This window comes from Molossus molossus, unplaced genomic scaffold (genome assembly GCF_014108415.1).
Source record: "Molossus molossus isolate mMolMol1 unplaced genomic scaffold, mMolMol1.p scaffold_m16_p_15, whole genome shotgun sequence".
Lineage (NCBI taxonomy): Eukaryota > Metazoa > Chordata > Mammalia > Chiroptera > Molossidae > Molossus > Molossus molossus.
This window is the reverse complement of record NW_023425350.1, coordinates 73357000-73383855: the sequence shown is the minus strand read 5'-3', so window position 1 is coordinate 73383855 and position 26856 is coordinate 73357000. Positions and strand designations below refer to the sequence as shown.

Here is a 26856-nt window from a genome sequence, read left to right as displayed (position 1 = left end):
CACAATATTTAACCATATGCCCACAACATTTGGGCCTTAAGGCATATGGGAATAGGAAAGAAGAGTTGCAAACACGACCTGAACTTTTTAAAAAAGTTGATCTGCTTATTGTAGTGCCATAGGTACGAAATTTTGAAATATTTTTGATGCATTCTGGGATTGAACAAATGAGTAACTATGCTGATGATGAGTAAAATGTGTTGATGTTGAGCCAGGGTTCCCACTGTAGAAGAAAGGACATACAAATAAAAAAGTAGAGAGGGAGAGAGAGGGAGCATGTGCAAGAGTGTGTGTGTGTGTGAGACAGCACATGTTTTGTCTCAAACATATAAAAAGTAAATGGGGTAAACTTTTAACAATGGTGAGTATGGGTAAAAGGTATACAGATGTCTTCTGTATTGTTTTATTTTTGTTACTTCTTGTAAGCTTGAAATTATTTCCAAATAAAAATGTTTTTATAGCCCTGGTCGGTTTGGCTCAGTGGTTAGGGCGTCAGCCAGCGGTCCAGAGAGACCGGGGTTCGGTTCCCACTAAGGGCACATATTTCGGTTGCCATTTGTCCCTGGCCCTGGTTGGTCGTGTGGGTGGCAGCCACTCAATGTGTCCCTTTCATGTTGATGTTTCTCTTTCTCTCTCTGTTCCTCTCTCTCCCTCCCACTCTACCTGAACAAAAGATGGAAAAATGTCCTCGGGTGAGGATAAAAAAAAAAGTTTTAATAAAATTTGTGACATTTGGAATTAATCTAAAGTATTGCCTCTGGAAAGTTAGCTTATCATTTTCCTACAGCATATGTATTTTTGGATGCTATAAAAATTAACCAATATTTTATTAAAGTTAAATCAAGTTAAGTAATTTAAAATTAATAAAATTGATGTAGAAATAAAATCAGATTTTAAAAGTATAATTTATATAAACAGATAAAATAGAAATCTTTCACTTTAGAATGTTTATATAAAATTATCAAAATATTTTTATGTAAACATTTGTAGTCGTGCTTAAATAGCACTATTAATGATAGACCATTATTGAGTTTCCTTACATCCTCAATATTCATTGTATATATTGCTATATGTTCCCCACAGAATGGATCCTTAAGCCACTCACTCTTCTAGTGATCTATCTAGGCCTCGGTCAGGAGATCGATGGTGAGCACGTTCTGGTGAATGACATTTTGTATTTGGCTTTATTGTAGAACTCAAATGATAAGCATTACTTGAGTAATTCTGGCGTCGAAGTTCTTGCACAGCCCTCTCCCTAAAGCGAAAATGTATAAAATAGAAATTTTTTAACCTTATATCCAGTGATGTTATTAATACTGTGGTAAAACTAAAGTTCAATTCATACTTTAAAACCTAACCGTCATGGAATAACCAAAATCTGTTGTTATCTAAGAAGCAATGCTTCCCAGGCTAAATACTGCATAGAGATCAATTTACCTTTCAAAGCGCTCAGTCCCTAGTTGTCTTTTGGTAATGTCTAAATCAGCTTCCAGTTGTGTAACAACATTCCTGAACTGGGCCACATCTCTACTCTGGATGGCCCTGTGTAAAAAGAATACAAGAGCGACAGTTGATTACACTTAAAAAAAGTCTAGGACTCCTAGGATACACAGAACCATGTTGGTAATGTTTTCTCCACTGGACCTAAGCCAAATTGTGATTTTTATGGATGCATATGACCATTTTAGATGAAACAAATATACCAAGTAGCCTACTTAAAAAGTTTAAGCAGTGCCAGTCACATTCAATTATTTAAACCTGCTCTGTGTCAGTTTCCTGGTGTTTACATGGAGTAATATTATCTATTATCCATCTATGTTACCTATTTACTGCAAATAATTTTATAAAAGTATTTTCAAGTATTATATGTGAAGTGATAGTATAACTGAATAATCAAAACTAGAATTCGTTAACACCATAATTAATATGGTCTGTTAATATATATTAAATCAACCGAACGCTTTATGTATACGCATAATTAAATTTTATTTCACAGGATCTTCCTTAGGGCTGAACCATGCCACAAAACCCCTGCAACAGGGCACACTATCATAAGGAAGATAATGACGGAGATGAATGCTGCGTGTACAGAACACCTCTTTGCTTGCTTCCAGGACTGCATTACAGACTGCTGAAATCTAAACTCAAAGACTAGGAGCACAAAAGTTGATCATGTTTAATGGTTCGATAGTACTTATCAGCCAGTCTGAAACAGAATGTAGCCTTTTTAGGTAGGGGGGTTTTGGCATACTTCACTATGGCAGATTTATACCAGCCAGCTTGAGAAAGTGATCTTGCAGAACTAGTTGAAGGTGTCACAACAGCCCAGCTGTGGTGACTAAAAAGAATGACTCAGTGACAGCTGCCATAACCTGAAAACAGTTTCTGAAGGAAGCTGGCTTTGTCTTTGCAGAGTTGCTTAGTCAGGAGCTCCTATGAGTGGCTGATTTCTGAGATCATGATTCCTATCCTTCCCCAGGTCCCACGTTCAGACAGGAGGGCAGAGTTGAGGCTGGATGAAAAGTGTTCTAGGTGAGATAGATAGGAACAGAAACTAAGGGTACCCATAAGGTTTTTGTGAGAGGTGACCAAGTTTAACAATAGAGCATTTACTACCCAGGGAGGCATACCCAGCCTTCCAGCCAGGGACATGTAATAAGCTGCTAATGGTGCTGAGGATTCTAAAAGAAGCCAAATCAATGTTCTAAAGCAGGGGTGGGGAACCTTTTTTTCTGTCAAGGGCCATTTGGGTATTTATAACATCACTCGTGGGACATAAACAATTATCAACTTAAAAATTAGCCTGCTGTATTTGGTCAGGCTAATTTGATGAGGTGTGTGATGTTAGCAGGTATTGATTTTTCAGGCCTTCTATGGTCCTCAGGCTGGACGTTCCCTACCCCTGCAGGGAAATCTTCAGTGTTCTGTGAATGCAGTAGTTCTTCCAGGTATCTAATATGTACAATTAATAGTACATGAGGAAACTGTGTAACAAATGGAAAGGTTAGGTAGCAATACAAGGTGGGTCCATAAATAGAAAAATTCTTCTGGTTTCAGAAGTGTTTTGTTTTGTTTTCTAATCTGGTTATATATTTCCTAAAGGCAATATTTTAGATCAGACATTCTATTATTCCCAAAGCTCTACTGGAAACAATCAACAGAGATCAACATTCTAAACATATAATTGAAATAAATACTACATTTTAAGCAAATCACAATATTCTGGTCCTTAGTTTAATTAATGGCTAATTATGGATATTTAAATTACATAAATTCCAGCTTTAAAATTCTATTAACCTATGAATTATCAAAAACTCACATTTTATTTTCTGCCAAACAAAGGTGTTCTTTAAGAAGCTGAATTTCAGATTCTTTTTCTTGAAGCGCTATCTGAGACTGATATTCTTTGTCCCGATTGGCCACAAGCAAAGCTTCTAGATTCTGCATGGAGATTCTCTCATTTGTCATCTGACTCCTGAGGAGTTCTATTTCAGAACGAGCAGAATCTAACTCATTCTCCATCTGTACAATAATAGGAAGATATCTATACTTATTCCCATTCATTTACTTAACTGATAGATTATCAGAGACTCATAAAATTTCTGTTTTATGTAATAAACTAATAACCCCTTTTAATGTCTTTCTTTCTTTGTTTTAAAATCCTCAAACAGGGATTTTAAAAAATTTATTTTAGAGAGAGAGGAAAGGAGGGAGAGAGAGAGAAACATTGATCAGTTACCTCCTATATGCACCCCCACAGGTTATAAAACCTGCAACATAGGTATGTGCACTAACTGGGAATCGAACCCGCAACCTTTTGGTGTACAGGACAATGTTCCAACCAACTGAGCCACCCGGCCAGGGCCCTGTTAATTTCTTGATTAGAAATATTGTTCTCCTTCTTACCAAATACACCACACACACACAAACACACACAATATCACTTTCCCCAACTCTTTGATCATATCAGAAAATTCATTAATAATGAGTTATTAATCCCAAACTGCAAACAATTTCCATTTCCAGCTTTGATATTTATTTACATATTTCTGCAAGTCTTACATGGCGATCTCTGTGACTACTGCTTTTACTGAGGTGAGTTAAAAACACCTAATTACCTTTTGGAATGTCACTGAATTCCAGTGTTAAGGAAGATAAGCAGTGATTACACATTCCCTCTTTTACATAAACCCTTAGAAAGCTTCATTTTTTGAAAGTTATCTTGGACCTGAAATACACTGTATAAGCCAAATGTTTCTTCAAAAGGAAGAAAACCAGACATTACTATTTAGAAAAAACTTATTCCTAAAATTACCTCATAATACACAAAATAATAAATTATATATGCATTTAAATAAGCTAAAGGTGAAAAGACAAAACTCCAAGAAAAAGTTTAATATTCAACAATAAAGATAAAAAAAAAACAAAAAACTAAAGGGGAATCAAAACTAAGGACATTCTTTTGTCATTTGTTTTGTTATTTTTAAAAACAATTTCTAGAGGGAGAAATTTTCACCAAAAAGAACCTGAAAAACAAACAAAAAGAAGAACATTTTGAAACTGTCATGGCCAAGGGGAGCCCCTAAAGAGCCATGACAACTAATGGAATGTGGTGTTAGAGGGCAGACCTAGCATAAGACATTAGGGAAAAACTAAGAAAATCTGAATAAACTATGGGCTTTAATTTGCAAAGAGAAAAAAAAAAAGTTTAATAAAAACAAACTTATTCAGGGAGGGGTAGGCAGATAGAGGAAGAAATTCCTAGACTGGATACAATTAAAAAGTGATGTCTGATCACGTAAAAACACATTGATAATCAATATAAACTTAAAATTTACAAGAAAACTGAGAGAAAATAAATTAAGTATATAAAATAAAGAGTTAATATCTTACTAATATAAAGAACTCATACAGCCCTGGCCGATTTGGCTCAGCGGTTAGAGCGTCGGCCTGTGGTCCAGAGAGACCCGGGTTCAGTTCCCGCTAAGGGCATGTACCTTGGTTGCAGTTTGCCCCCGGCCCTGGTTGGTCGTGCAGATGGCAGCCACTGGATGTGTCCTTTTCATGTCGATGTTTCTCTCTCTCTCTCACTTCCTCTCTCTCCCTCCCACTGTATCTGAACAAGAAATGGAAAAATGTCCTCACGTGAGGATAAAAAAAAAAAAACTCAGAAATTGATGAGAAATGTGAACAGAAAATTTATAAACTATAACTAATTAGTAAACATATAGAAAAAAATTGACCCTTACAAATAATCGAAGAAATATAAATTAAAATAAGATGTTATTTCTAGTCCAGGGTTTCTTAACCTTGATTATCTATTGATATTTTGGGTTGGATAATTATTTGGCATAAGAGCTGGCCCTTATAATATGCTTAGCAGCATCCCTGGTCTCTACTCACTAGAGAGCAGTAGCATCCCCTCTCCCCAGTGGTGACAGTCAAAAATGTCTCCAGACATTGCTCGATATCTACTGGGGAGCAAAATCTCTTTTAGTTGAACCACTGTTCCAATTTAACAAACTGGAAAATTTCTTAGTGTGTGTCGATTAACATTAAAACGGGTAATGGTAATTTCATGCACATTCTGGCCAGAATACAAAGTGGAACATTACTTTTTTTTCTTTTTTGGTAACAGCTGTATTGGAATATAATTTACATATCACACAACTCACCCATTTAAAAGGTACAATTCATTTTTTAATTATATTAAGAGTTGTGCAATCATACCACAATCTCACAATCTAGTGTTAGAATTTGTAATCATCCAAAAATAAAACCTAGTACTCCTTAGCAGTCTCCCTGCCCCTCCACCCTGTCCACCACCCCAGCATCAGCTCGAAGCAATCCCTAATCTACCTTCTGTTCCTACGATCTGCCTTATTCTGGACATTTCATATAAATGGAATCATACACTGTGTGTGTGGTCTATTGTGACTGGCTTCCTTCACTAAGCCTAATGGATTTAAGAGGCATCCATGTTTTAGCAGGTATCAGTACTTCACTACTTTTATTGTCAAATAAATATTCCCCTGCATAGACATAGGGACATTTGAGTTATTTACATTTCTGGCTATTTATAAATAATGCTGCTAAGAACACTTGTGCACAAGTTTTTGCGTGGATCTGTGTTTTCATTCCTTTAAAATAGATAAAACTGGAGACTTCCGGTCAAGATGGTGGCGTAGGTAAATGCGGTATCGCGTCCTCCCACAACCACATCAAAGTTACAACTAAACTACAGAACAACCATCATTCAAAACCACCTGAAATCAAGCTGAATGGAAGTCCTACAACTGCGGAATTAAATCAGCAATTAAATCAGCCACATCCAGACTGGTAGGAGGGGCGGAGGCGGACAGGCTGGTCCCACACCCACGTGTGGCGGATTAAAATCAGGAGGCTCCTGTGGCTGGGAAGGTCCTTCCTGAGCACTGAGGGGTCCCCGTCCCACACCAGGTGCCCTACTCAGGGTTCCAGTGCCAGGAAGAGAAGTCCCCATAACTTCTGGCTGGAAAAACCAGCGGAAACTGAGGCTCAGGGAGGCTGAAGCGGCTGGAGCCCCAGGCAGCTCCCTAAAGGGCCTGCGCACAGACTTATCGGACTCTCTCCCTCTAAGCTTGGAGGGGAGGCAGCTCGAGGGGCGCCAGAGACATACAGGGAAGAACTGAGCTGTTTGGCACTGGAGCGAGGGCTGGAGAGGGGGCTTTCTCAGGGACAAACGTGCTGTAAGAGGCCTTTGTTCCTTTGGTGAGCCCTTCCCTAGGGCGGCAGACAGCAGTCATATCTGGGACTCCAGCAACCTGGCTCACACTGGTAGCCCCGCCCTGCTGACTCCCTGAAGCCCCGCCCCGCCCCACCCAACTTTCAACCAACCCAAGCTGTTGCCACTTGCTTAACCATAGGATTGGCCAGTCTTGGATCCTGCTTCAGGTTTTTCCTAAATTCTTTCAAACAAGCAGCATTGGGTCTCAGCGAGCCCCATACCTCTCATTAAGTAATACACTGAAACAAACACAGGGAGGCAGCCAAAATGAGGAGACAAAGAAACAGGACCCAAATGAAAGAACAGAACAAAACCCCAATAAAAGAACTAAGCGAAAGGGAGATAAGCAACCTAACAGATACTGAGTTCAAAATACTGCTTATAAGGATGCTCAATGAACTTAGTGAGAACCTCAGTGAACTTAGGGAGGGCCTCAAGAGCATAAAAAAAGGACCAGTTAGAAATCATGGATACACAGTTAGAATTGAAGGAGGCATTAACTGAAATAAAGAATAATTTACACAGCTTCAATAATAGAGTATGTAACTCCAAGGAGCAAACCATTGATTTGGAATATAAGGAAGCAAAAAATGCCCAATCAGAACAGCAAAAAGAAAAAAGAATCCAAAAAAATGAGGATAGTGTAAGGAGCCTCTGGGACAACTTCAAGTGTGCCAACATTCGCATCTTGGGGGTGCCGGAAGGAGAAGAGAGAGAACAAGAAATCGAAAACCTGTTTGAAACAATAATGGCAGAAAACTTTCCTAACTTGGTGAAGGAAACAGACATACAAGTCCAGGAAGCACAGAGCGTCCCAAACAAGATGAACCCCAAGAGGCCCACACCAAGACACATCATCATCAAAATGCAAAAGGTTCAAGACAAAGAGAGAATCTTAAAAGCAGCAAGAGAAAGGCAGCTAGTTACCTACAAGGGAGTTCCCATTAGGCTGTCAGCTGATTTCTCAAAAGAAACTTTGCAGGCCAGAAGGGAGTGGCAAGAAATATTCGGAGTGATGAAAACCAAGAACCTACAACCAAAATTACTCTATCCTGCAAAGCTGTCATTTAGAATCGATGGATATATAAAAACTTTCCCAGACAAGAAAAAATTAAAGGAGTTCATCACTACCAAACCGTTATTATATGAAATGATGGTCTTTTGAAGAAAAAGATAAAATGTATGAACTAACAAAATGGCAATGAATACATATCTATCAACAATGGAATCTACAAACAAAATGAACAGGTAGAACAGAAACATTCTCATAGATACAGAGAACATTTTGTTGGTTGCCAGTTGGGAGGGGGGTTAGGGGAATGGGTGAAAAAGGTGAAGTGATTAAGAAGCACAAATTCATTGCTAGACTGACAAACCTCAAAGGGAAAGGGGTTGGGGGGTGGGGTGGGAAGAAATAAACCAAAGAACTTATATGCATAACCAATGGACACAGACAATAGTGTGGGAAAAGGTGGGAGTGGGACGGGAGTGGGGAGGAGGGGGCCAATGGGGGAAAAATGTGGAACATCTGTAATACATTTTACATCCAACAATAAAGATTGAAAAAATAAATAAATAAATAAATAAAAATAAAATAGATAAAAGTGGAATTTCTGGGCTTCATGGTAATTCTATTTTTTAACAGTTTGAAGAACTGCCACAATGTTTTCCAAAGTGGCCTCACTATCTTACATTCCCACCAGCAATGTCTGAAGTTTCCAAATTCTCTACATCTTCACCAACACTTGTCACTCTCTGTTTTTTTTAACCTGTTTTTATTGATTTTTTTAGAGAGAGGGAGAGATAGAAACATCAATGTGAGAGGGAAACATCAACTGGCTGCCTCCTGCACGCCCCCAACTGGGGATCAAGCCCCCAACTGGGGCAAGTGCCCTGACCAGGAATCGAACCAGGACTTCGCAATCCATGGGATGGCACTCAGTCCACTGAGCCACCATGGCTGGGCTGTCTGTTGTCTTTTTATTTATTTATTTATCTTTTTATCCTCACCCAAGGAGAACACTTTTTTTTTTTTTTTTGCATTTATCTTCAGATAGAATGGGAGGGAGAGAAGGAGTAAGTGAGAGAGAGAAACATCGATGTGAGAGAGACACATTGAGTGGTTACCACCCACACGACTCCAACTGGGACTGGGGACAAACTGCAACCGAAGCACGTGCCTTAATCGGGAACTGAACCCAGGACTCTCTGGTCAGCGTGCCAAAGCTTTAACCCCTGAGCTAAACCGGCCAGGGCTGTCTGTTGTCTTTTTAATGGTAGCCAGCCTAGAGCTTTGAAATAGTATAGTTTTGATTTGCATTTCTCTGATTGTTAAAAATGTTGAGCATCTTTTCATGTGCTTATTGGACATTTATGTATCTTCTATAGAGAAATATCTCAAGATATTTTGCCTTTTTTCAGTTGGGTTATTAATTATTAAGTTATAAGAGTTGTTTATACATATTCTGAATATAATTCTCTTACAGGATATATGATTTGAAAATGTTTTTTCCCATTCTGTGCATTCCCATTCTTTTTACTTTATTGATAATATCATTTGCAACACAAAAGTTTATTTTGGTGAAGTCCTTTTCATTTTTTTCTTTCATTGCTATGCTTTCTATATGTATCTAAGAAAGCATAACCTAACCCAAGGTCACAAAGATTTACTTGTATGTTTTCTTCCTAAGAGATTTATAATTTTAACTCTTACATTCAGACTTGTAATCTAAGTTAATAATTGCATATGATAATATTTGCATCTTCATTCTTTTCCATGTGGATGTTCAATATCCCAGTATTCTTTGTTGAAAAAACTGTTCTTTCTCCAGTATAGGCACCAATATTTTGAATGTCATTTGTCCACAAATTTAAGAGTTTATTTCTGGACTCTCAATTCTATTCCATTGACCTCTATGTCTTTTCCTATGTTATTACTATATTATGTGGATTACTATAGTTTTGTAGTAAGTTTTAAAATTGGGACTTATTAGTCCTCTGATTTTGTTCTTCTTTTTCAACATTGCTTTGGCTTTTCTCAGCCACTTGCACTGGCACATTAACTTTTTATCACCTTGTCAATTTCTACAAGGAAACCAGCTGAGTTTCTTTTTTTTTTGTTCAGATAGAGTGTGGGAGGGAGAGAGAGAGAGAGAGAGAGAGAGAGAGAGAGAGAAACATCGACGTGAAAGGGACACGTCGAGTGGTTGCCACCCACACAACCCAACCAGGGCCGGGGACAAACTGCAACCGAGGTACGTGCCCTTAGCGGGAACCGAACCCGGGTCTCTCCGGACCGCAGGCCAACGCTCCAACCGCTGAGCCAAACCGACCAGGGCCCAGCTGAGTTTCTAATAGGCATTGTATTGAATTTGTAGATTGATTTGGGGTAGTATTGCCATTTTTACAATGTTAAATCTTCTGATCAATTAATATGAAATATCTCCATTTACTTTGGTCTTCTTTAACTACTTTTTTTTTTTTTAATCCTCACCTGAGGACATTTTTCCATTTTTTGTTCAGATAGAGTGGGAGGAAAAGAGGAAGAGAGAGAGAGAAACATTGACGTGAAAGGGACACATCGAGTGGCTGCCACCCGCACGACCAACCAGGGCTGGGGACAAACTGCAACCAAGGTACGTGCCCTTAGCGGGAACCGAACCCGGGTCTCTCTGGACCGCAGGCCGACGCTCCAACCACTGAGCCAAACCGGCCAGGGCCTTCTTTAACTACTTTTAACAATGATTTTAAGTTTTGTAAAGTACAAGTTTTGCACTTCTTTGTTAAATTTATTCCTAAGTAGTTTATCCTCTCTTGATACTATCCCTTTTTGTGTAATTTCATTTGATGTATTTGTTTTCTTATCTTTATTTTTGGATTGTTCATTGCTCATATAGAAATGTAATTGGTTATTGCATATTGATCTAGTATCCTGCAAACTTGATAAATGCATTTATTAGTTTTAACTGTTTTTTAGTAGATTTTAGGATTTTCTATATCTAACACATATCATCTGTAAATAGAGATAGTTTTACTTCATACCAATCTGGATGCCTTTTATTTCTTTTTCTTGCCTTATTTCTCAGGCTAGAAGCTCCAGTACAATGTTGATTAGAAGAGGTGAGGAGGGCATTTTTGCCTTGTTACTGGCAAAAAGAGTAAAAGCATTCACTCTGTCACCATTCAGTGTGATGTTAACTGTGAATTTTTTGCAGATGCTCTTTATCAGGTTAAGTTCTCTTCTATTATTAGTTTATAGTTTTTTGTAATCATAAAATAGTGTTGAATTTTGTCAAATGCTTTTTTCTGCATCTATTGGTGTTTTATCATTGGTGTTTTATCTTTATTGTATTGATATAGTTCATTAATTGATTTTCAGGTATTAAAACAACCTTGCATTCCTGAGATAAATCTGCTTGATTATGATATAAAATTCATTTTATATATTGTTGGATTCCATTTTCTAGTATTTTCTTGAACATTTCTTTATCTAAATTCATTAGCAGTTTTCTTTCCTTATGAAAAGTAGACAAATTTACTTTATTTATTTGGAAGGAAGAAAAACTAAGACCAAGTTAAATTGGTTAAACCATAGTTAAATGAAATATGAATTATATCCCGCCAATCATATTTTTTTAAAATTAAGGCTGTATATCCAAAATGATGGTAGTGTAGGTGGATGCTACACTCACCTCCTCCCAGGATCAAATCTTAAAGTACAACTAAATTATAAGACAATCATCCTGAATAACCAACTTTAGACTAGCTGAAGAGAAGTCTTATAACAAAGTATTTACAGAAGAAGCCACATCAAGACTAGTAGGAAGGGTGGAGATGCAAGAAGGGCTGGCTCCACTCCTATGGGCGAGGGTTTCCTCTGAGAAGTGTGGTGTTTAAACCCTAAGCTAGGCTCCCCAGCCTAGAGCACCAGAGCCAAAATGTAGAGCTCACATAACATCTGGCTGTGAAAAGCAGCAGGATTTCTGTCTGCCATTGTGAAGGTGCAAGTCTGCTACAGAGACCTTCTTAAAGTGCCAGTACACAAAATTTCATTCACAGTCACTCACCCTGTGCTTCTGCAGAGGGAAGATGGAGTGGACTAGAGTCACATGAGTAGAGTCTGGGGTTTGTGCTTCTGGAGAGGGAGCTAAAGGGACAGTGGCCAGGATCCCTGTGCTGAGTCATTCTCCCATACTGCAGATGCAATCTTTCTTGGATGGTTCACTTCCATCGTGTGGTATCAGACTAGGGGAAAGCAATAGTCCCATCACTGGAGCTTATGCCCTGCTGAGGAGTACAGACAGAGGCTCTTTCAATGACTAAGCCTAACAGGAAGCCAGCAGGCAGAGGCAGGTGGAGGCAGATCTTGTAAGGGTGCCTTGAGACTTATTGACCTGCCCCTGGGCACCAAGTGCTAGTAAAAGCCAGATTTGATGGTGTAGCAGAGGAAGCCACAAACTGTGAAACACTTGTAGCTACAAACAGGTTGCCATAGGACAATCACAGGCACATCTGACATTGGCCTGCAATAGAGTACCTCCCAAGAGGCCCAGAACCAGCACACCCAAGTGGCCAGCTTTACACAACATCAGTGAAATAAGCTTCATAAACAGCATATCTAAACAAAGATCTCGGCAGGCACCAAACCCTGCTGAGGCAAATTCCACATCATTTGGTCTGCACCTGCACAACAGCTCACACACTATGGTAGAGTTGATCCCCACAGTCAGCCAGCCTGAGGGTCAATCCCACACATAAAACAGGCCAATAACAATGAATACTCAATTATAACAGTAGGGGCACATAATCACACAAGGGACATTCCTGGAACACACAACTCAGATGATCAAGGAAACTGCACCACTGAACTCCAGAGGATACATACTATATAAGGCTACCCAAGAAAACTGAGAGACACAGATGATCTATCTAATACATAGACACAAACACAAAGAAGCAGCCAAAATGGGGAGACAAAGAAACATGCCCCAAATGAAAGAACAGAAGAAATCTTCAGAAAAAAAGCTAAATGAAATGGAGGCAAGTAATTTATCAGACAGAGTTCAAAGTAATGGTTATAAGGATGCTCAACAGCATGAAAAAAGGCATAGAAACCATAAAAAAAGATCTATCACAAATGAAGAATACAATATCTGAAATGAAGAATACATGGGAAAGAATGAACAGTTAGTTGGCTAAAGCAGAGGATTGAATAGGCGATTTAGAAGACAAGGTAGAAAAAACACCCAATCAAAGCAGCAAAAAGAAAACATGAGGATAGTTTAAAGGACCTTTGGGACAATATGAAATGTAACAATATCTGCATCATAGGGGTACCTGATGGGGAAAGGTGAGAGCAAGGGATTGAGAATTTATTAGAAGAAATAATGACTAAAAACTTCCCTAATATGGTGAAGGAAAAGGACACATATCTAGGAAGAACAGAGAGTCAAATAACATGTACCCAAACAAATCCACACCAAGACACATCATAATTAAAATGGCAAAGGTTAAAGACAAAGAGAAAATCTTAAAAGCCGTAGAAGAAAACAGTTAGTTATGGACAAGGGAGCTCCTATAAGACTGACAGCTCATTTCTCAATAGAAACATTTCAGACCAGAAGGGATTGGCATAATCAAAGTGATGAAAAGCAAGGATGTACACTGAGGACTACTTTATCAAGCAAGGCTATCACTTAAAATTGAAAGAGATAACCCTGGTGATTTGGCTCACAGGTTAGAGCTTCAACCTCAGGAATGAAGGGTCGTGGGTTCGTTTCCCAGTCAAGGGCACATATCTGGGTTGCAGGTTTGATCCCTGGTCCCTGTCAGGGTCATGTGGTAGGCAACCAGTTGATGAATCTCTCTCACATCGATGTTTCTTTCTCTCCTGCCATTCCTTCCACTCTATCTAAAAATCAATGAAAAAATATCCTCAGGCAAGGATTAATAACAACAACAATAAAAATAATATTAATGATCAAAATAAAATTGAAGGACATATAAAGAGGTTCTCAGACAAGGAAAAGCTAAAAGAGTTTGTTACCGCCAAACAAATGTTAAAGGGTGAAGAAAGTTAAAGGGTGAAGAAGAAAGAAAGAAGGAGAAGAAAGGAGGAGGAGGAGGAGGAGATGAAGGAGAAGAAGGGGAGGAGGAGGAGGAATAAGAAGGAGGAGGTAAAACAAAGTTATAAAGAATAAAATGACAATAAATATGTACCTATCAAAAATCACTTTAAATGTAAATGGATTAAAAGCTCCAATCAAGAGACATGGTAGCTGAATGGATAAGAAAACAAGACCAATACATATGCTGTCTACAAGAGACCTACCTTAAAACAGAAGAGACACGCTGCCTAAAAGTAAAGGAATGGAAAAAGATATTTTATACAAATGAAAAAATAAAAAAACCTGGGAAAGCAATATATACATCTGACAAAATAGACTTTAAAACAAAAGATACAGTAAGAGACAAAGAGCATACCACATAATGATAAAATGAGCAATCCAACAAGAAGATATAACCCTTGTAAACACACACCCAACATAGGAGCACTTAAATATGTAAAACAAATATTGATGGAAATAAAGGGAGAAATTGATGGTAATACAGTTATAGTAGGGGATTTTAAAACCCCACTAACATCAATGGATAGATCTTTCAGATAAAAAAATCAACACAAAAACAGTGGCCTTAAGTGACACACAAGATCAGATGGAATTAATTGATAACTTCAGAGCATTTCACCCCAATGCAGCAGAATATACATTCTTTTCAAAGGCACAGAGAACATTTTCTAGGATAGACCACATATTGGGACACAAAACAAGTCTCAATAAATTTAAGAAGACTGAAGTCATATCAAGCATCTTCTCTGACCATAAAGCTATGAAACTAGAAAGCAATCACAAGAAAAATACTGAGAAACACACTAAGACACTGAGGCTATATAATGCATTACTAAACAATGAATTGATTAACAATGAGGTCAAAAGAGAAATCAAAAGATACCTTGTAACAAATAAAAATGAGAACACAACAAACTCAAATCCATAGGACACAGTGAAAGCAGTCCTAACAAGGAAGTTCATAGCATAGTAGGCCTATCTCAAGAAACAAGAAAAATATCAAATAAACCAACTTTACACTTCAAGGAACTTGAAAAAGAACAACAAACACAGCCCAAAGTGAGGGAAGGAAAGGAAGTAATAAAGATCAGAGAAGAAATAAAGGAAAAAGAGTATCAATGAAACGAAGAGCTGGTTTTTTGAAAAGATAAATAAAATTGACAAACCTTTAACAAGACTCATCAAAAAGAAAAGAGAGAAGACCCAAATAAATAAAATACAAAATAAAAGAAGTAACAACTGACACCAAAGAAATAAAAAAAAAATTGTAAGAAAATATTACATACAATTATATATGCCAACAATTTGGACAATCTGGATGAAATGGATAAACTCCTAAAAACATAAAATCTTCTAAAACTGAATCAGAAAAAATCAGAGAATATGAACAGACAGATTACAACTAATTAAAGTAAAGCAGTAATAATAATAATAATAATAATAATAATAAAACTCCCAACAGAAGTCGTGAACTAGATAGTTTTCACAGGTAAATTTTACCAAACATTCAAAGAAAAACTAACACCCATCCTTCTCAAACTATTCCAAAACATTCAAGAAAAGGAAAGGCGCCCAAGCTCATTTTATTAGGCTGGCATTATCCTAATTCCAAAATAAGATAAAGAAACTACAAAGAAAAAAAATTGTAGGCCAATATCCCCGATGAACAGAGATGTTAAAAGTCTCAACAAAATATTAGCAAACTGGACCCAGTCATACACTGAAAAGATCACACACTATGATCAAGTGGATTTATCCTGGGGATACAAAGTTACAATATTTGCAAATCAATAAACGTGATATACCACATAACCAAAGAAGGATAAAAACCACATGATCATATCAATAGATGCAGAAAAAGCATTTAATAAAATCTGGCACCCATTTATGATAAAATCTCTCAGTGAAGTGGGAATAGAGGGATCATACCTCAACATAATAAAGGCCACATACGACAAACCCACATCCAACATTATACTCAATGGGCAAAAACTAGAAGCATTTTCCTTAAGATTGGGAACAAGACAGGGATATCTGCTTTCACTGCTCTTATTCAACATGGTACTGAAAATCCTAGGAATAGCAATCAGACAAGAAAGAAGGGAAAAAGGCATCCAAATTGAAAAGGAAAAAGTAAAAACTGTCCTTCTTTGCAGATGACATGATAATGTAAATAGAGGACACTAAAGATTTCACCAAAAAACTACTAGAACTGAGTAATGAATTCAGTAGAGTAGCAGGATACAAAATATATATTCAGAAATCAGATGCATTTTTATACACCAATAATGAACTATCAGAAAGGGAAACTAAGAAAAAAATCCCATTCACAACTGCTTTAAAAAGAATAAAATACCTAGCAATAAATTTAACCAAGGAGGTAAAAGACCTGTACTTGAAAAATTATAAAACACTGAATAAATGGAAGAAAATACAAATAAGTATAAGCATATGGAGTTTTCATTAAAATATCCATATTACCCAAAGCAATCTATAGAATCAATGAAATTCCTAATCAAGATACCAATAGTGTATTTCACAGATATAGAACAAATATTCCAAAAGTTTATATGGAACCACAAAAGACCTCAAACGGCAACAGCAATCCTGAGAAAGAAAAACAAAGTTTGAGGAATCACACTACCTGATATCAAATTATAGTACAAAGCCATATAGTCAAAACAGCAAGATAATGGCATAAAAACAGACACATAGATCACTGGAACAGAATAGAGAGCCCAGAAATAAACCCCCACCTGTATAGTGTATTAATATTTGACAAAAGAGGCGAAAATATACAATGGGGTAAAGATAGTGTATTCAATAAATGATGTTGGGATTATTGGATAGATAAGTGCAAAAAAATGAAATAAGACCACCTTCTTACACCATACACAAGAATAAATTAAAAACTTAAATGTTAGACTCAAAATAAAAAAAAAATCCTAGAAGAAAACATAAGCAGTAAAATCTCTAGCATCTCTCAAAGCAATATTTTTTCTGATATATCTCCTCAGGCAAGGGAAACAAACAAACAAAAATAAACAAATGAGATTTCATCAAACTAAAAGTTTTTGCACAGCAAAAGAAATCATCAACAAAATGAAAAGCCAACCCACTAAAGGAATGAATATGTTTGCCAATACATCTGATAAGAGACTAATAACCAAAATTTATAAAGAACTGATAGAAGAACACCAAAAAAATAAACAATCCAACTAAAAAAATGGGCAAAAGGCCTGGAATGACACTTTTCCAAAGAGGATATACAAATGGCCAATAGACATGAAAAGATGTTCAATGTCACCAATTTAAAATCTAAAAATAACAAGTGTTTTAGTTATTACATCATGAATTACAACATGCATTACTTTTACAATTTGAAAAAAGATAAAAATAAAGTGTTTTTGAAGAAAAAATTAAGGATATATTACTTGAATTTTTAGTGAGTATCTATTCATGAGTTACTTTCATCATTAAAATGTTCTTGCTGAAATAAAAATAATTTAAGGAAAAGTCTGGCAATACTGGCATATACTTCATTAATAAAATATATTTCTGTAAGAAATAAAGTATATTTATTACAGAAACCAGCTAGCTACATGATTCTCAAATGCAACATATCCTCCTAACAAACAGTAGACTAACGAAACTAAAATTTCAATAGGATTTGATAATAACAGAAATGTAAACATGACTGCAATTTGTTGATACTTCAGTTACACTATGCAACTTGTATATATATCCCTTTAGGAGCTGAACTCCATCTATCTCTCCAGCCATTTTCACCCATGCATGCTACACTGGCCATCGAAAATTACTGTTCACTCAAGCAATCATTTTTACCCCCATACATTCCCTATGTTGTTGTTCCCTCTGAAAAGCCTCATCTTTTCTGTGTTCATTAGTATGGCCTTGTGAGCTCCTCCATGACACCCACAGGCTGAATAGAAACTCCTTCTCTAAAACTGTGAGTATTTCTTATTACTATAACATTCATCTCAAATTATTTGTATGTCAATACTGAAAGGTCCTTGAGGACAGGGGCCTGTATTTTTTTTTTTTATTTAGTTTTGTTACAGATGTCCCTCCTTTTCTCCCATTGACACCCTCCTCCCTGATCCCGTTCCTGTCCCTACTTTCACAATATTATTCACATTGGCAAGCACAATGTCAGGCACATGGTAGATATAATCAGCAGAATTACAGTTTGAAAGAACCCAATTAGTAAATAAACTTAGCTTAAAAGAATTTCATTAAAGTTATAATTTAGCTGGATAAGCCTCAACTTCTTGGTTCTTTGCAGATTGGTATGTAAATGTGTTTTACAATTCTTCTGGCCAAAAGTAAAAATAAATTAGATACTCAAAGGAAGATTTCTGTTACTTACTTGAATTGTTAGAATACAGCTGTCAAATTAATCTCTTGGACTTAAAAAATAAAATCTAAAGATGAAAGACAGGGCTTGATGTAATATTAATAAAAAGAACTTGTTTTTCTAATCTTGTCATACTTTTACATAATAGAAACATGGAAAACAAAACATGCTTAAAAGCATTACATACCATTTCAATTTCTTGATCTTTAGCAACCAGCTGCCGATTAAGAAGTTCTTTGCTTGAGTCAAGTTTAATACAAAGTTCCCTTGTGGAAGACAAGTCTGCAAGGGCAGACACCTTTTCAAACTGAACCTTCTGAAGCTCCTCTTCCATCTTCACAAGAGATTTATGTAAGGTACAGATCTGGGACTTGTAAGATCTTTCTGCATTTAAGTGCTGCAAAAACAAAATTATTATTATTTTTAACTTGTTAAAAAAACGATGTCATTGAACACAAAATGGGGATAAATCTTTAACGATAGTCCAGTTACATTATAAGGAACTGTAGATGCTATAGGTAGTAATATATGTTCAAACCACTCTGGGAAACATAAATTCGGGTTTCAGATTTCTATACATAAAGCCCATGAGGAAGGTGGTCAACCAGTCATACTTAGAAACAACTTTTCCCCCTTAAAAGTCTGAGCCTCACCCTGGCCAGTTTGGCTTAGCAGTTAGAGCGTTGGCCTGTAGACCAGTCACGGGATCGATTCCGGTCCAGGGCACATATCTGGGTTGCGGTTTGGTCCCCAGCTCTGGTCGGGGTCGTGCAGGAGGCAACCAGTCTGCGTGTCTCTCTCACATTGATGTTTCTCTCTCTCTCTCTCCCCCTCCCACTCTATCTGAAAATGGATGAAAAAATATCCTTGAGTGAGGATTAAAAAAAAGTCTGAGCCTCAAAGCAGGTAGTGATGCATACATGTTGTGTCTATATTTGTCACAGTTTCAATTATCCTATAATATAAATTTTATTGTTGTCTTTAACAACAAAGTGACAAAACATTAACCACTATTTCACTCACAATATCCATTTTCTAATTATTGAAAGGCATGTTGATATTGACCATATTATCATAAAATGAGGACTAATGACTCCAGCACTTACTAATACCTGAGGGAAAAAAGACTCCGGGCAAGAACAAATTAAGAATACATCCAAATTATGAGAAATAAGAGCATGTTTTAAAAATGGTAATATGAGATTCAAGTATATAAACCCTTTCAAACATTCAAGATAATCTCCCCTTTTTACAGGAAAAAAAATGTCCTAAATACACTGCCACCTACACAGTAGTATTTGCTATTATGTGAAGACAACGGAACTGAGAGGCAAATAAAGATGCTTTTCTGCTTTTACAGCTTCTTTTACTAGTACAAAGCGCACACATACAAATTGCTCCTGGAATAAATTATTTGGTCACAATTCACTCCTACCTTCCTCCCTCCCTTCCTTCCTCACACATTATCACCCATTATTTAAATAATCTATCCATCTATTTACCCATCTATCCATCCCTCCTATATTTCCCTTCTCTATTTATTCAGTATATTCTATGTTTCAGTCAATGTGTTTAAGATGCATATACAATATAAAATGGTCTCTGCTCTCATGAAACTTTCAGACTACAGGGGAGTTGTGCATCAACCAAATAATCATCCATATGAATATATTAATACATATTAAGCAAATACTGCTAGAGACAAATGTGTATAAAAAAGGAGAGTGACCTAAATTGAGAGAGTCAGGAAAGGCTTTCCTGAATAAATGACAGTTGAGCTGAATGAGATCTGAAAGGTGAGTTGATATATACAGTGTGTGATGGGGAGAGCATCTTTTCAAGTCAGGAAAGCTAAGTGCAAGCTTTGGAGGGAGTGTGTGAAGGAAGGGAAAATGACATGCTCCACGAAGAGAGAGAAAGCTATCATGGAGACCACAGGGAAGAGTGATAGGGGATGCAATTGAAAAGGTATACAAAACTTACAAGACAGAGAGCCTAGTCAGTGGGTTAAAAATTAGGTCTATATCCACTGAAAGTTCTAAAGAGAGAGAGGTGATGCAGTCAGTTTTGTGGTTTAAAAAGATCATTCCATATGTTTCAGGTTCTAGTTAAGATAGTTGATTTAGAGGAAAACCATCTCTTAAAAGCTAAGATAAAATAGAACAAAAAGTTATTTTTGTAATTCATAGATGAACTTTCAAAGAAGAAAGGAAACTTCTCACATGCCAAAAACAAAAAAAAATAAAGCCTGAGCAGGAAGCAAATAAACAGCCTCAAGTTAAGAGTTGGGGGTAAAAGAGCCACTAACAGTAAATAGTTTACTTTCAACATTCAAGCAAGAACAGGAGACAAGCCCTGGCTGGTTTGGCTAAGCGGTTAGAGCGTTGACCTGCGGTCTGGAGAGACCTGGGTTTGGTTCCCGCTCCCGCTAAGGGCACGTACCTCGGTTGCAGTTTGTCCCTGGCCCTGATTGGGTCATGTGGGTGGCGACCACTCGATGTGTCCCTTTCACGTCGATGTTTCTCTCTCTCTCTCTCCCTCCCACTCTATCTGAACAAAATATCAAGAAATGTCCTCGGGTGAGGATGAAAAAAAAAAAAAAAAGAACAGGAGACAAGACTGTAGGAATGATGGAGAGTTGGAACTGAGACCTCTAAAAAATCTGGGACCCTTGAGAGGAAGCTCCAGAGGGAAAAATCCACTCAACCTCACAGAGATACTTGACCTAGTCTCCACACAGAGAAAAAAGCCTTCTGTAAGAAATTGAAAACATAGGTCTGACTTCACTCAATTTTGAAGTCAGACTTTATACTACGCATCCCAAATTCTAAACTTGAACATAATTGTCCCTCTGGAGAAGCCCACTCATATCTCTGGCCACACAAGGTTCTATAGGAGAAAAAAGTCCTTCTTAAGAGGAACTTACAGTCAAATAGTGAGAGTCAGAGTAACATAACACATAGCAGGACCAGACTTCAAGAACTTCAAATTATTGAACAAAATGTTTTAGAAGGCATGGGAAAATATGCTTAAAAGTTTTAAAGACATTAAAGAAAAATTAAAAACAAAACAGATACCAAGAAGAATCAATTGAACTTCTAGAAAGAGAAGAAGTAGTCACAAAAATAAAAAAATTAAGGAATACATCAAAGAATAGACAGGTACAGCTTAGGAGGAAAGAATAAACTAGAAGACAGATCACAGCACAGAGAGATAAACATAGGGAAACTATGATTAAAAATATTAATATTGCCCAGCAGGTGTGGCTCAGTGGTTGAGCGTCGACCTGTTCACCAAGAGGTCTCCTGTTCGATTCTCTGTCAGGGCACAAGCCCAGGTTGTGGGCTCGATCCCCAGTAGGGGACATGCAGGAGGTGGCCAATCGATGTTCTCTCTCATCGATGTTTCTCTCTCTCCCTACTTCTCCTTTCCTCTCTCTTTAAAATCAATAAAGAAAAAAATTTTTAAATATTAATAAACACTTGGGCTATAAGATCCAAAAAGCATATTAAAAAAAGTTAAAGGAGACAGCAGAGTAAATTTGGAGGCAGTAATATTAAAATAAATAACATCTGAGAATTTTCAAGATTTAATAAAAGGAATGAATACTCTAACTGAAAAAGTGCAACAAAACCAAAGACCACCCCCCCTCAAATAAATCCATAGCTTGACATATAATAGTGAGACTGCGCACAGAGAAAAAGAGAATACTTTAAAAGGAACCAATTAGAAAAGACAGACTTGTGAAGAATGACAGTTACAATGAGAACAGACTTCTCAACAAAAGAAGACAATTATTTTTAACATTATCAAGGGAATAAATGCTCAACCTCAAATTCTATATTCTGCTAAACTTATATACAAAAATGAGGAAAAAATAAAGCCATTTTCAGACAAAGACTGAAAAACTGAACTCAGATCAAAGAAAGTAAGTTTCAAGAAAGAAAACTGAACTTAGAAGAAAAAAATAGAATGTAAGAAGCAATGATGAATAAAGAATTTTGAAAACATATAGGTTATTAAAATACCAACAGCATATTTTACAGATCTGGAACAAATATTCCAAAACTTTATACAAACCAAAAAAGACCCTGAATAGCTCAGCAATCTTGAGAAAGAATAACAAAGTTGGAGGGCTCACAATATTCAATATCAAACTATACTACAGAGCCACTGTAATCAAAACAGCCTGATACTGGCACAAGAACAGGTATATAGATCAATGAAATAGAACAGAGAACCCAGAAATTTACCCAAGACAATATGCTCAATTACTATTTGGCAAAGGAGGCAAGAGAATACATGGAGTAAAGACAATAATTGGACAGATACGTGTTAAAAAAAAAAAGAAAGAAACTAGACCAACTTATACAATACACAAGAATAAACTCAAAATGGATAAAAGACTTAAATGTAAGTCGCAAAACCATAAAACTCCTAGAAGAAAACATAGGCAGTAAAATCTTAGACATCTCAAACAGAAGAATTTTTGTTGATACATCACCTAGGGTAAGAGAAACAAAGAAAAAATAAATAAACAAATAGGACTACATAAAACTAAAAAGCTTCTGCACATCAAAAAAAAAAAAACAAGCATCAAAATGCAAAAGGAACCCATGGTATGGGAGAACATATTTGACACTGATACATCTGATAAGGGGTTAATCTCCAAAATATATAAAGAACTTATACAATTCAACAGGAAGAAGACAAACAATCCAATAAAAAATGGGCAAAGGACCTGAATAGACACTTCTCCAAAGAGGACAGATGGCCAATAGACATATGAAAAATGCTCAACATCACTAATCATCAGAGAGATGCATATTAAAACCACCATGAGGTATCACCCCACACTTGCCAGAATGGCCATCATCAACAAATCAAAAAATAACAAGTGCTGGTGAGGATATGAATAAAAGGGAACCCTAGTAACCTGCTGGTGGGAATACAGACTGGTGCAGCCACTATGAAAAACAGTTTGGAGTGTCCTCAAAAAATTAAAACTGGAATTGCCATTAAACCCAGTGATCCCATTTCTAGGAATATATCCTAAGAATCCCTAAATACTAATCAGAAAGACTACACCACTATGTTCATAATAGCATTAACACAAAAGCTAAGATCTAGAAACAACCCAAGTTCCCATCAATAGATGAGTAGGTTAAAAAGCTGTGGTACATTTACACAATGGAATAATATGCAGCTATAAAAAAGAAGGATCTTTTACCCATTGCAACAGCGTTGATGGACTTGGAGATCATTATGTTAAATAAAATAAGCCAATCAAAGAAAGACAAGTATCACATTATCTCACTTATATGTGGAATGCAATGAACAAAATAAACTGACGAACAAAATAGGACCACAGACATGGAAGCACAGAACAGACTGACAGATCTCAGATCTGAAGGTGGGAGGGAGGGCGGATAGAGGTTGATACAAGAACTTACATGCATATATGCATAGCCCATGGACACAGACAATATACAGGTGAAGACCTGGGGTAGGGTGGGAGATGAGTGGAGGGGGGCAAGTGGGGAAAAATGGGAGACATCTGTAATACTCTCCACATTAAAATAAATATTTTTTAAAATGAGGGAATCCTATAATTTCCAACAACATGGATGAACCATGAAGGTATTATCTTAAGTGAAATAAATCAGACAGAGAAAGACACATACCTTATGATTTCACTTATCCATGGAATCTAAAAATAAAACAAACACCCCCCCCCCAAAAAAAAAAAAAAAAACTCACAGAAAAAGAGAACAGAGTGTAATTACCTGAGGCAGAGCGTGATGGAGAGGGAATTAGAGGAAGGTGGCGCAAAGGTGCAAACATCCTGGTATATGAAAATAAGAACTAGGTATGTAATGTACAATAGGATGACTATAGCTAAAGCTACTATATAATATATAGGAAAGTTAAGAGAGCAAACCCTAAGAGTTACTCATCTCAAGGAGAATATTTTGTCCTTTTTCCTTTCTTTTGTTTTTATTGTATATGTATGAGAAGACAGACGTCAGCTGAATGCTCTGTAGTAATCATTTCACAGTATTTGTAAATCAAACCATCATGCTGCACATGTTAAACTTATACAGTGATGTGTGTCAATTATTTCTCAATAAAACTGATGAGATAAGGCAGGAAAAGAGTAATAAACATATAAAGAATAAATGGGACAAATACAAAACAAGTAACAACATGACAGATTTACACAGTATTAAATATAAAGAACCTTAGCTCTGGCAGGTGTGCTCAGTGGTTAGAGCGTCACCCTGTGCACCTAGGCATCACAGGTTCCATTCCAAGTTAAGGGCATGTATGTGGATTGCAGGTTCAATCCCTGGCCCTGGTCGGGGCACCTGTGAAAGGCACCCAATTGATGTGTCTTTTTTACATAGGTGTCTCTCTCTCTCGCTCTCTTTCTCTCTCTCCCTCCCATCCACTTTTTCTAAAAATCAATGGAAAAAATATCCTGGGATGAGGATTTTTTAAAAATGTAAATGACCTTACACTACAACTCAAAGATATTGTAATATTGAATTTTAAAAATACAAGATTTAACCTGTCTAAAATATTCTCACCTGAGAATATTTTTCCATTGATTTTTAGAGAGAGTGGAAAGGAGGGAGGGAGACACATCAATTGGTTGCCTCCTGCAGGACCCCAACCAGAGCTGGCTGATTGAACCTGCAACCCAGGTATGTGCCCTTGACCAGAATCAAACCCGCAACCCTTCAGTCCATGGGCCTACGCTCTAACCACTGACCCAAACTGGCCAGGACTAAAAGAATACCATTTTAATCATAAAGATGTAAAGATTAAAAGCAAAAGCCTGGAAAAAGATATGACATACAAATAATAATCCCAAGAAGGCTGAAGTGGTTATATTAATATCTCACAAAGTATGCTACAGGATAAGACACATTACAATGGATTCAGAGATGAATTTATCAAGAAGTAATAAAGAACCTAAACCTATATGTATCTAAAAAATACAGCTTTAAGTACATGAAGTAACATGACATAAGTAAAAGAAAAAAATACACAAATGCACAAATATAGTTGGCGATTTCAACACTTTTCTCTCAATAACTGATAGAACAAGTAAACAGAGACTCAGTAGAAATAGGACCTGAAAAACACTGATGAACTTGACCCATTAGACATCTATACAACATTTCACTCAACAACAAAAGAATGCACATTCTATTTTAAGTATATATGAAACATCCAGCAAGGTGACACTATGGGGCTATAACACAGTCTCAATAAATGTAAAAAACTAAAAAAATCAATAACCAGAAAGATCTTCAAATACTGAACAATACTACAAATTAACATAAGGGTAATTTGAAAGTATTTTGGCATAACATAGTGAGAACATCACCTAACTGTGTGGGATCAAGTTCCACTTCTGGCATGGCCACGTGACAAGCTCCACAGAACCACTCCCTAGTGAAGCTGGTAAAAATTAGAAAAAAGCAACCTTAAATGGTCTTTAAATAGTCTCTGAAAATGGTCCTAAGGACATGCAGAGCGTTGGCCTGCAGTCCGGAGAGACCGGGGTTTGGTTCCCGCTAAGGGCGCATACCTCGGTTGCAGTTTGTCCCCGGCCCTGGTTGGGTCATGTGGGTGGCAACCACTCGATGTGTCCCTTTCATGTCGATGTTTCTCTCTCTCCCTCCCTCCCAATCTATCTGAACAAAATATCAAAAAATGTCCCTGGGTGAGGATAAAATAATAATAATAATAATAATAATAATAAAATAAAGAAAATACTTGTAGCAAATATGACTAAATGTTAGCATCCTTAAACCTGAGGGGGGTGGATAAGCATGTCCTTTATATTACTTGTTTTTTTGTACTTTTTTGGGGGTATGTTTGAAATAATTCCAAATGTTTAAAAATGCTAAAGATTGTTCTAGTTGTAGTACAAGTAACAGAGAGGGGAACCAGAATGGGTAGAAGGAGAAGGAGAACATTCACAGTATATTTAAATCATTTTAAGTGTTTGTTTATATATTTAATCTATGGAAAGCCAAACAAAACTCTTTTTTTTTTTTTTTATCCTCACCCGAGGACATTTTTTGTTCAGGTAGAATGGGAGGGAGAGAGAGAGAGAGAGAGGAAGAGAGAGAGAGAGAGAAACATCACATCGAGTGGCTGCCACCCGCATGACCGACCAGGGCCAGGGACAAACTGCAACCAAGGTACATGCCCTTAGCGGGAACCGAACCCGGGTCTCTTGGGACCGCAGGCTGATGCTCTAACTGCTGAGCCAAACCGGCCAGGGCCAAACAAAACTCTTAAATATGATGCAGGACATATGACAAGCACAATTTCCAAAACTCACCTGCTCGACCTCTCTACTGAGGGCATCTACCTTTTCTTTTAATCGGTTACCCTCTGCCTCAGCAGTGATAAGTTCTAATTTGAGGGTATTGTTATCTGCCTCTGCTTGCCGAGCCTTATTTTCCCAGTTTTCAGCATCTTCATTGGCTTTTCGGAGTTGGTCCATCATTTGTCGATTCTCAGATTCCTGAAAAGCAAATCTTAGGTAGCACTTTAAAAGATGT

General features: G+C 37.0%; 1 protein-coding gene across 1 annotated transcript in view; it reads right to left on the bottom strand.

Moving 5' to 3' along the window:
• Positions 1 to 1101: 1101 nt before the first annotated feature.
• Positions 1102 to 26856, bottom strand: part of LOC118630594 (testis-specific gene 10 protein) — a 69680-nt gene continuing 43925 nt past the window's right edge. Inside the window, exons 11-16 of the mRNA XM_036262450.1 lie at positions 26634 to 26819; positions 19378 to 19383; positions 18459 to 18668; positions 3320 to 3522; positions 1438 to 1542; positions 1102 to 1255 (exon numbers count right to left, since the gene is read on the bottom strand). Coding sequence (XP_036118343.1) covers positions 1102 to 1255; positions 1438 to 1542; positions 3320 to 3522; positions 18459 to 18668; positions 19378 to 19383; positions 26634 to 26819 — 864 coding nt within the window. The remainder of the gene's footprint in view (positions 1256 to 1437; positions 1543 to 3319; positions 3523 to 18458; positions 18669 to 19377; positions 19384 to 26633; positions 26820 to 26856) is intronic.